General features: G+C 47.1%; 1 protein-coding gene across 5 annotated transcripts in view; it reads left to right on the top strand.

Moving 5' to 3' along the window:
* Positions 1–3,737: 3,737 nt before the first annotated feature.
* The window catches only part of LOC133166150 (phosphatidylinositol 4,5-bisphosphate 3-kinase catalytic subunit alpha isoform), a 28,896-nt gene continuing 21,294 nt past the window's right edge, over positions 3,738–11,339 (top strand). For 2 of the 5 annotated variants that reach the window (XM_061296179.1, XM_061296181.1), the window contains exons 1-14: positions 3,741–4,125; positions 4,920–5,320; positions 5,787–5,996; positions 6,081–6,331; positions 6,489–6,734; positions 6,894–6,979; positions 7,064–7,169; positions 7,432–7,584; positions 7,714–7,848; positions 7,969–8,093; positions 8,200–8,281; positions 8,679–8,843; positions 8,959–9,062; positions 9,931–10,102. In XM_061296179.1, coding sequence (XP_061152163.1) covers positions 4,969–5,320; positions 5,787–5,996; positions 6,081–6,331; positions 6,489–6,734; positions 6,894–6,979; positions 7,064–7,169; positions 7,432–7,584; positions 7,714–7,848; positions 7,969–8,093; positions 8,200–8,281; positions 8,679–8,843; positions 8,959–9,062; positions 9,931–10,102 — 2,187 coding nt within the window. In that variant the 5' untranslated portion in view covers positions 3,741–4,125; positions 4,920–4,968. Of the gene's footprint in view, positions 4,126–4,919; positions 5,321–5,786; positions 5,997–6,080; positions 6,332–6,488; positions 6,735–6,893; positions 6,980–7,063; positions 7,170–7,431; positions 7,585–7,713; positions 7,849–7,968; positions 8,094–8,199; positions 8,282–8,678; positions 8,844–8,958; positions 9,063–9,930; positions 10,103–11,339 lie in introns of all 5 variants that reach the window. The other 3 variants (XM_061296180.1, XM_061296182.1, XM_061296183.1) reach the window with 3 other exon arrangements.

Below are 11,339 nucleotides of genomic sequence, written 5' to 3'. Positions count from 1 at the left end.
ATACGACTATTACGGAGCCGCGTGCTCTGGCGGAGGAAGCGGACCGTTTCTACTTGGCCACCCAGCGTTTCGCCCCTGGTGTGCTGGCCCCAACACGCAGCTACACGTCCCCAAGCGCTGGCGTTTCCCCTGGCAGAGGACACGCTGCAACTGACGGCCGCGCCAGCACAGGTTTGTGCTACTTCCATGCACGTTTTGGCGCCAAGGCTAAAAGGTGCCGCTCCCCTTGCAACTTCAACACGACGGGAAACGCCAAAGCCTGCGCTCAGTAGTGGCCGTGACCGCAGGCAAAAAGAACCGGCTGCTGTTCATTGAGGACTCCCTCTCTGGTCGCAGATTCCTCTGTGACACCGGTGCCCAGAGGAGCGTCCTGCCGGCTACAGTGGACGACGCCGCTGGAGGGTTGCACGGCCCGCCCTTAACATCCGCCAACGACACCCCCATCAGGACGTATGGCACAAAGACTGTGGACGTATGTTTCGGGGGTCAGCGTTTCACATGGGACTTTGTCACTGCCGACATCTCCTTCCCCCTGCTCGGCGCAGATTTTTTGTGCGCCCACGGACTGCTCGTGGATGTTAAGAACGGCCGCCTGGTGGACGCGTTAACCTTCTCCTCTTTCGCATGTGTCCGCGATGAGGGGAATTATGTGAGTCTCTCCAGTTCGCTCTCCGAGGGCGACGTGTACCAGAAACTCCTCGGAGAGTTCCCCAGCCTTACACAGCCCACTTTTGCCGCCACCACAGCTAAACATGGGGTCGAGCACCACATCGAGACCAAAGGCCCCCCCATCTACGCTAGGGCCCGACGGCTCAACCCGGAGAGACTGACGATTGCTCGGGCCGAGTTCGCCAACATGGAACGCCTTGGCATTATTCGCCGCTCTGACAGCCCGTGGGCCTCCCCACTCCACATGGTGCCTAAGCCAGACGGTGGTTGGCGCCCGTGTGGCGACTACCGCCGCCTCAATGATGCCACCACGCCCGACCGCTACCCGGTCCCCCATGTTCAGGACTTTTCGGTACATCTAGCAGGGAAGCACCTGTTCTCCAAGGTGGACCTGGTGCGGGGTTATCACCAAGTCCCAGTGCACCCTGCTGACATCCCTAAAACGGCAGTGGTGACTCCTTTCGGGCTTTTCGAGTTTCTTAGGATGCCCTTCGGCCTGAAAAATGCGGCCCAGTCCTTCCAGCGGTTGATGGACTCTGCGCTTAGGGACATGCCTTTCATCTTCGTCTACTTGGACGATGTCCTCGTCGCCAGCTCCTCGGAGGAGGAGCATGCGGCACACCTGCGGGCCCTTTTCACAAGGCTCGACCAGCATGGCCTGATCATTAACCCGGCGAAGTGCATCTTCGGAGTGCCGTCGATCCAGTTTCTTGGGCATCTCATCGGCAGTAATGGGGCCAACCCCCTCCCGACAAAGGTGGAAGCGGTCTCCGCTTTTCCCCGCCCACGTTCGGCCCGGGGGCTCCGGGAGTTCCTTGGGATGGTTACATTCTACCACCGATTCATACGCCGGGCGGCCCACATTATGCACCCACTGTATGAGGCCCTTAAGGGTAAAACCCCCAACCAGGACATCGACTGGACCCCCGAGGGGATCAAGGCTTTCGAGGATACTAAGGCTGCGCTGTGCCAGGCCACCATGTTGGTCCACCCGTCGCCTGGAGCCCCGGTCGCCCTCACAACCGACGCATCTGACTACGCAGTTGGTGCTGTATTTGAGCAGTGGGTTGGTGGCGCCTGGCAACCGCTCGCCTTTTTCAGCCGCCAGCTGGTCCCTAGGGAGCGCAAATACAGCACATTCGACAGGGAGCTACTCGGCGTCTGGTTGGCGATCCGCCATTTCCGCTCCATCCTGGAAGGCCGTGAGTTTACGGTTTTCGTCGACCACAAACCCCTCACGTTCTCTATGTCCAAGGTGGCTGAGCCGTGGTCCGCCCGCCAGCAGCGTCAGCTGTCTTTTATCTCCGAGTACACCACAGATATCCGACACATCGCCGGCAAGTCCAACGTGGTCGCCGATTGCCTCTCTAGAGCGGTCATCCACACGGTTCAGCTGGGGCTCGACTACTCAAGTATGAGTGCTGACCAAGCCTCAGATCCTGGGATCCAGTCGCTCAGAGACTCGGACACTGGGCTGCGTCTGGAGGAGGTCGCGGTTGGCGACTCAGGAATCAGGCTGTGGTGCGACCTCTCCACCGGCCAACCTAGACCACTTGTCCCTGCCGGCTGGCAGCGGGCTGTCTTTGAGGCGATACACGGCCTGTCCCATCCTGGCAGAAAAGCGTCCGTGAGGCTGGTGGCTCAGAAGTTCGTCTGGAAAGGGCTGAAGAGAGACGTGCGGGCCTGGGTCGACTCATGTGTGGCTTGTCAGCGTGCGAAGGTGCACCGCCATACCAAGGCCCCGTTGGAGCCGTTTACTGTCCCCGAGAGGAGGTTCGACCACGTCAACATCGACCTTGTGGGCCCGCTCCCCCCTTCCCATGGTTTCACCTACCTCCTCACCATGGTGGACAGGACGACCCGTTGGCCTGAGGCCGTCCCCCTCTCCTCAACCTCAGCTGCTGACGTGGCCCGGGCGTTTATCGGCACATGGGTCGCACGCCTTGGAACACCTTCAGACCTCTCCTCGGACCGGGGTGCACAGTTTACTTCCGAGATCTGGAATGTGTTTGCTAGGGACTTAGGCGTCAAGCTGCACCGCACCACCGCATATCACCCCCAGGCTAACGGGCTGTGCGAGCGGTTCCACCGCTCCATGAAGGCTGCTCTACGCGCCAGTCTGGTGGATGGCAACTGGGTGGACAGGCTTCCCTGGGTCATGCTGGGCCTCAGGACGGCCCCTAAGGAGGACCTGCAGTCCTCGTCTGCTGAGCTTGTCTACGGCCAGGTACTACGAGTTCCTGGGGACTTCATTCCGGACACCACAACGCCTTGGTCGGCGGCCGGGCAGCGGTCCTCCCTGCTGGAAGTCGCCAGGACGTTCGCACCTGTCCCCACGTCACAGCACTGCACCCCTGTTTCCCGGGTGCCCACAAACCTACGCTCGGCGGGTTTTGTGTTCATCCGCCACGACGCCCACCGCGGACCGTTGCGTCCGCCTTACGACGGGCCTTTTAAGGTCTTGCAGCACGGGGGTAAGAGCATGGTCGTGGACATCGGCGGTAGGCCTGAGACTATCTCGGTTGATAGGATTAAGCCTGCCCACGTGGATGTTTCCCGGACATTGGAATTGGCGCAGGCCCCACGCCGCGGACGCCCCCCAGCGCCTCGCCCCTCCGACCGGACCGAGCTCCCGCCTGCCCGACCGACAACGCGACCGTCCAGCCCAGCGGTCTTGCCGGCGGCGCCCCCTGCCCCTGACCCCCTGCCAGCCCCTGCCTCCTACACCCGCTGTGGTCGGGCTGTCGTTCCTTTCCGGCGTGGGGATTTTGACTATGGGTGAATTCTGGGGGGGCTTGTGTAGTGGGTTGACATAATTCACCCGGAACCTAAGTTCACGTTGCCGAGTTCCGGTGGGATGGTTTACAGGTGTGGGAGTTTCCTGTTTAGTTTAGTGTGTGTTAGGATCTCGAGGGGAAAAGAGTCGGCCCGTGGTTGAGTGAAGATAATTATAAATGTCATTAAAACAACTGCCGTTGGCACCGTTATTTGTCACTCCGCCTCCGACTCCAGTCCTTGCACACCACAGGTACAGGCTTTTTTCCAGCATCAACATGCCATTTTTAGGGTGCGTATTATACATGGGGGCGCATTATACACGGAAAAAAACGGTAAACTCTCCGCCGTCAACAAGCCCCTTCCCTCATCTCGGAGAAGGCGGTCCGTCACGAGGAGCCCGCTAGCAGTTAGCTCCATCCAGCTAGCATGCTGCCACACTGTGCCGTTCATTTTTTGGGCAGCCCATTGGGCAACATCATGAAGTAGTCAGTCATTTCTCGCACAACTACGGGCCAGTTCGAGGCGTATTACGGCCCCACGGTCCTAGTTTGGAAGGACTAATGTTTGGACCTCCAAAGCTGGCACGAATGGGATTTGCCCAGTTAGCCGCCGCTGCTAATGATTGTGCTGGATGGCTAGCTTCGCGGCCATCCGGTTTGGGCTAGCGCTGTGACACAGGTAGTTTGCATTGTTTTCTTCTTTACCCCTTCTGATAAACAAGTACTAAATAACACATGTATATGTTATGGATGTATACGGGCTTGTGTTTGCCTACGCATTGCACGTGAAATCGATCTACATAGTTGGACAATTCGTCAACTAGCATTAGTAGCAAAACAAAGTTTGAAGGGATGACTGGCAAGTTTAATTATATTAGTTTATATTATATATTATATTATTAATTATATATTAATTATATAAAAATATATTAGCACCGCAAGTCTCAGAGCGTGCCCCCTAAGACATATTCTTTTGAAGACAATTATATTCATATCACAATTGCAATGTGTTTTAGTGGTAACCGTGAGATTTAACATTACCTTGGTCATTGGAATATTGGTGTGTAAAAGATACATTCATTTACATAATACCAGCATTACCGAGAAAGATCTTTTAAAAAGGACCGCAGTCGTATAATGACAATTTCCCTGAAACAAACGATAAGTTGTGACTTAAAACAAGTGAAAATGCACACTTTTATTGTCAATGTTTTCATAAAAAGACAGTGTTGACAATTGAATTAAAGTTCGAAACTGTCATGACCGTCTTAATCTTTTATCGTACTTTAAAAAGACTGGTATCATTGGAAACTCAGCGAGCGTGTACAAAAGTTCCAAAACAAAATTCTTCCCGTTAAGACAAGTAAGCTCATCAGCTTTGAAATAAAAAATACAATTTTCAGTACTGTACAGCATTATTGTTCTTGGGCTGGTTGTTCATTTGTAACTCTTGTTTTTCTTCTATTCATTTAGCTGGTTCCCATAAATCTCATAATACGCAGGTGGATCACCTGTAACAACCATGCCTCCCCGGCCGTCCTCAGGAGAATTATGGGGGATGCACTTGATGCCACCCAGCATCAAAGTAGACTGCCTCCTGCCGAATGGCATGATCCTCACGTTGGAGTGCCTCCGTGAGGCCACGCTGATCACAGTGAAGCACGAGCTTTTCAAAGAAGCCCGGAAATATCCTCTTTACCATCTACTCCAAGAGGAGAGCTCCTACATCTTTGTCAGTGTCACCCAAGAGGCAGAACTAGAGGAGTTTTATGATGAAACCAGGAGGTTATGTGACCTCAGACTCTTCCAGGCTTTTCTCAAAGTCATTGAGCCTGTAGGCAACAGAGAAGAAAAGATTCTCAATCGAGAAATAGGTACGTATAGTGTTTGAATTACGAGAAAAGTAATAAAATAATGTAATGATAATAATACCGATGGTCACAATGAGACCTGTGTATGACCTGTATGGAAATCTGTCAAAGCTAACCAGGCTTGCTTTTAATTGACATTGTCACGGAGATATTATATTGATAATATGTTTATTGTGATTGTTGTTTTCAGTGAGGTAGAACGGCACTATGCCCAAAAAAATCAAACAAATAAAGTGCATTTGTTGTTAGATATTTATCACAACCACACTCATAAATGTATAACAGTCTATGTTTCTGCTCTTTAGCCACAGTGCTCTAGGTGGCACCTTTGTCACCGTTTTTTTGTGTTCAAAATGTCCACAAGTATTTCTGTGCTTGTCTAAAAATTGTTAAAGAGGCATGCAAAGAAAGAAAGCAGAACTTAATTACAGTAGTCATACTGTTGGTATTGTTTGCACTTCCCTTGTAGGTTTTGCTATTGGGATGCCCATATGTGAGTTTGATTTGGTTAAAGATCCCGAAGTGCAGGACTTTAGACGGAACATTTTGAATGTTTGCAAAGAGGCAGTGGACCTTAGAGATTGTAACGGACCCCACAGTAGAGCGTTGTATGTCTATCCTCCCAATGTGGAATCCTCAGCAGAACTGCCCAGGCACATCTACAACAAACTAGATAAAGGTGAGAGAAAAAGAAAAGTTAGTGATAATATATATTTTTTCTTAAATCTATATTTTAGCAAACACTCTATTTCCTTTTCCTCAGGTCAAATAATTGTGGTAATATGGGTTATTGTGTCACCCAGCAATGATAAGCAAAAGTACACTTTGAAGATCAACCATGACTGCGTGCCGGAACAGGTTATCGCTGAGGCTATTCGCAAGAAGACGCGCAGTATGCTGCTCTCTCAAGAGCAGTTAAAGATGTGTGTGCAGGAGTATCAAGGGAAATACATCCTCAAAGTCTGTGGTTGTGATGAGTACTTACTGGAGAAATACCCCCTGAGTCAGTACAAGGTAATCTAATTCATGGGACTACATCCAATGATTATCCATTGAACGCAAAATCCATCGTGTCAAATTAGTATCAGATTCAATTTGAATAAAAATGTGTTATAAATATAATGCACGAATATTTATTTCATGAATGTATTTTATTTGTGTCTCTCCTCAGTATGTGCGCAGCTGCATCATGTTGGGGCGAATGCCCAACTTGATGCTGATGGCAAAAGACAGTCTATATTCCCAACTGCCAATGGACAATTTCACCATGCCATCGTACGCCCGACGAATATCCACAGCAACACCTTACATGAATGGGGAAACATCCACAAAGTCACTATGGACTATCAACGGAGCACTAAGGATTCGGGTGCTGTGCGCTACTTACGTCAATGTCAATATTAGAGACATAGACAAGGTACAAATGCAGCAAATGTATGTGGTTACATCATATGTTATTGTTATTGTTGGTTGCAGTTGTTAGCTCTTAGTTTGGCAAGTTTTGTCCTCTTCCTTCACATTATAATGTAGTCAGGATGGAGGTGAATAGTTTGGGGTTTGTTTGTGCCCGATTTAGATCTACGTCAGGACTGGCATATACCATGGTGGAGAGCAGCTGTGCGACAATGTCAACACTCAGCGCGTGCCTTGTTCAAATCCCAGGTAATTCCTAACAAAATACTATAACACACGCTTTTGTTTTTTTAATTTTTTTTTATTTGAAAACGTCATCCTTATCTTTTCTAGGTGGAATGAGTGGCTCAACTACGACATGTACATTCCAGACATCCCGCGCGCTGCTCGTCTTTGCCTCTCCATTTGTTCTGTTAAAGGGAGGAAGGGAGCAAAAGAGGTTATCTGCAATTAAACTATCTTTAGTTCTTTTTAAAAAATGCTTTTAAATGGTGTACTTTTAATCATATAAAGCACATTGTGTTACCTTGTGTATCATATTCACTATATTAACAAGGCTGCCTTGCTTTGTTTTGTCTCAGCTCTGACTTGATGTACTCTATTTACGTTGACAAACAGCATCATGGAACCCAAACAAATTAGTCATGTGGCTTTGTTGCTATTGTTTTCATACACATCATCTTGCTGGTATTTTCTTGTAGGAGCACTGTCCTCTGGCCTGGGGCAACATTAACCTGTTTGACTACACCCACACACTCGTAGCAGGGAAGATGGCGCTCAACCTCTGGCCCGTCCCACATGGCTTGGAGGATTTGCTCAACCCCATCGGCGTCTCTGGCTCAAACCCCAACAAGGTTAGCCAAATTTTCTTCGGAATCTAGTTCTGTATTCTATGGAACATAGACATCAGAGTCTCCATTTTTAATATAGCTGACGGTAACCACATTGTTGAATGTAATAAAATCTACATTAAAATCTTATAGGAAACCCCTTGTCTGGAGTTGGAGTTTGACCATTTTAGCTCACCAGTGACGTTCCCTGATTTGACCACCATTGAGGACCACGCAAACTGGAATATATCCAGAGAGCTTGGCTTTAATTACTGCCCCACGGGTTTGGTAAGAGAGCACACATCTTAAGTTTGTACCCATATCATATTGTAAGCATACAAAAAAAAAACAATGTTCCACTGTTATATGGTCTTTCAGTTTATTTCAATGTGTCATGTGGTGCTATAGAGCAATAGAGTGGCCCGAGACAACCCCTTCACAGACATTGACAATGAGCAGCTTCGCCAAGTGTGTAACCGGGACCCGTTGTCTGAGATCACTGAGCAGGAGAAAGACTTTTTGTGGAGGCACAGGTAATGTGTGCAAGTGCATCATGTTGCATGATGTGACGGATAGTATATGGCAAATAGGGTTCTTAGGTTTCTGGGTAGTTTTTTAAAATAGCATTTTGTTTCACAGACATTATTGTGTCAACATGCCCGACATCCTTCCCAAGATCCTCCTTGCTGTGAAATGGAACTCCAGAGATGAGGTTGCACAAGTAAGCACCCCCCAATTGCTGACATTAATTTCAGGACATTGTTTGGGAAAACAGATGTCTACCAGGCTTATTTTTTACAAATATAACTCAGCAGATTTCACAATTGATAAACACAGCTAATTCCCTGTTTCATCAACTGTAAAGTCAAAGTCTGCTTTATTGTCAATTTCTTCACATGCCAAGACACACAAAGAAATCGAAATTACGTTCCCACTATCCCACGGTGACGAGACATCGTACACAATATAGTACATACAAGTAAACAACACAAAAAAATAAAAACAAGAAGACACAAACAATAAATAAATAAGAGTGATGAATAAATAATAAATAAACAAATAAGTTTGTTTTCATGCGTTTGCAATTACTCAGCGTAATTGTACCTCTATGCCGACAGATGTATTGCCTTCTGAAGAATTGGCCGGCTATCAAGCCGGAACAAGCCATGGAGTTGCTGGATTGCAACTTTCCCGATCCCATGATCAGAAATTTTGCTGTAAAGTGCCTTGAGAAGTATTTAACTGATGACAAACTGTCACAGTACCTTATTCAACTGGTTCAGGTGAGGTATATATATTTTTTGTTTATTCTTAAACTTCTTTTATCACGTCTTTCAGATGATGCACATGCTGAATTATTCATGCTTTTCTTGTATATTACTAAATATTCTCTGACAGGTTCTAAAGTATGAGCAGTACCTTGATAATCCACTCGGCCGTTTCCTGCTAAAAAAGGCATTAACCAATCAGAGGATAGGACATTTCTTCTTTTGGCATCTAAAGTAAGTTCATTTTTATGTACAGTATAGAAACCAATTTGTCTTTATTAGGAATTGATGGCAAAAAAATATTTGGCACCAAAAATATTCAGAACAATATAGGTTGCATATTTTAACTTCAACTTGTGACTTTCAGGAACATATGGAAAATCAAGTAATTGCTTGTATACAAATAGTTGGGTCTCTGGAGTGCTTTCCTTTAATAAATAAAGTTACATTTTCTTTCATTCTCTTTTATTAAAACGGAAGACACGTTTGCCAGCAAATGTATTCATTGTGCAAGGTGAAGCTGCAAGCACAGAAAGAACACAATGAATCAAATAATCTATTGTTCCTCCCAACCCCGCTGTATACCGCCTAGGTCATAATTGCGTGAATTTTTGGGAGGAATGGAATTGCACCAGAGCAGTGCGGTGTCAAGAAGGCTGCAGTGTGGGACTCGAGAAGGTGGTGGGAAGGGAAGGGAAGGGAAGGGGAAGGGAAAGGGAAAGGGAAAGGGAAAGGGAAAGGGAAAGGGAAGGGGGAAGGGGGAGGGGGGGATGACCAAGTGGAGCTGTCAGTGTCCAGACTGCAGAGCTCAGCTAAGGTGATGAGGTTAGCAGTGAGTACAAGTTAGCTTTGCAGCTGAGTGTGGGGGTGTGTTTCTTTCCGAAAATCACCAGGAAGACTCTTTAACATTAATTTGAATGTGACTGGTTAATTCTCAACACAGCCACAGTCCCAGTTCTAAGAAAACAAACACGTTACTTCAATTGCAATTTCATTCTTCCCCTTTAAGAAAGAAAAAATAAATGAGTTGTCCAGTGGTACAGAATTTCTTTTGATAAGGCATATAGACACTAACAATGTTTCTTTCCCTCTATGTCTTCAGATCAGAAATGCACAACAAGACAGTGAGCCAGAGGTTTGGACTCCTGCTGGAGTCGTACTGCAGAGCCTGCGGCATGTACCTGAAGCATCTGAGCCGGCAGGTGGAGGCTATGGAGAAACTCATCAATCTCACTGACCTCCTCAAACAAGAGAAAAAGGATGAGGCACAGAAGGTAATCTGACTGCTGACAGCTGCTTGGCCAAATCATTGAGTTTAATCTCGTCAACATCTGGCCTTGGGGCTATTGAGATCATTATAGTGCTTTAGAGTGGGATGAGGTTGGAATGGTTGCTGATTTCCTGTGGTGATTCATGCTTTATACGATGTTTTATTATTAAAAAAAAAAATTAGAGAACCGTTTAGCAGGGGCAAAAATTGGCATTGAATGCAAATGACTGTCAGAGACACTTAGTATTATGTTGGGGTATCATTTTTCTTTTCCTAGAAATAGAAATGGCCATTTATTTTTTACAGTTTTTTTCCGTGTATAATGCGCCCCCATGTATAATACGCACCCTAAAATGCCATGTTGATGCTGGAAAAAGCCTGTACCCATGTATAATACGCACCCTTTTTTTTACCAACGATCGTCACACACGCAGGGAGGCAATGGGTCCCATTTTTATAGTCTTTGGTATGGTCTTAACTAGGCTGGATGTATTTTTTTTTGTTGGCGTTGATTTCTCCAACTGCCCGTAGTGGCACCACCGCGATCAGTGCGGACATGTGAAAAAGGCGGCTCTGGCTCTGTATGGGAGAGAAGTTGAAGAGGAATAAAAAAAAAACTTGGAAACCAAAACTTGCCCCTCGTGGTTACTCGGAGCCGCAACAAATGTTTCGGATTTGTGTAGGGTACATTGTGACAGCAAACGAGCAGGTGATCGAGCAAGCGTCTGATACGAGAGCATTGCGTTCGTATGGGGCGTGTTTGAAGTGAACAGCAGAGACGAAAAGATCGAGGCAAAGTGTTGTGAAATAAAATATTACCTGTAATACGCATTTTGTTATTTGCTGATTGAAACTGCTAATTAAACTGTGAATTGAAACTAATAGGAAGAAAACTGAACTCTCGCTCTTTATATAGCTGACGTGTCTTGAGCATCCCTTTTGCGCATCGGATCCATAGTGCGCATGCGCAGTGATACTGCCTCGGTATGACGTCTGGTCCGCGATGGAGATTAAAAAACAAACAATATTTGACAATAACACACCATCAAGGATTGCACCATCGCATCAAACAATGTGTCGTCAATTATGAATTTTACTGACTAAGTGTGTTGGGCAGGATGGCTGAATGCGATGCGCGATTGACAACAAACAAGAAGAAAGGTGATTTCAAGTTTTATTTCGAGGGAGATTTGTCATGTCTCGTCCCCAGTTTTGCTATGTGTCTAGGTTGCCATAGTTTC

The sequence above is a fragment of the Syngnathus typhle genome, linkage group LG13, assembly GCF_033458585.1.
Source record: "Syngnathus typhle isolate RoL2023-S1 ecotype Sweden linkage group LG13, RoL_Styp_1.0, whole genome shotgun sequence".
Taxonomy (NCBI): Eukaryota; Metazoa; Chordata; class Actinopteri; order Syngnathiformes; family Syngnathidae; genus Syngnathus; species Syngnathus typhle.
The sequence above is the reverse complement of the archived record's forward strand: the minus strand, read 5'-3'. Positions and strand labels throughout refer to the sequence as shown.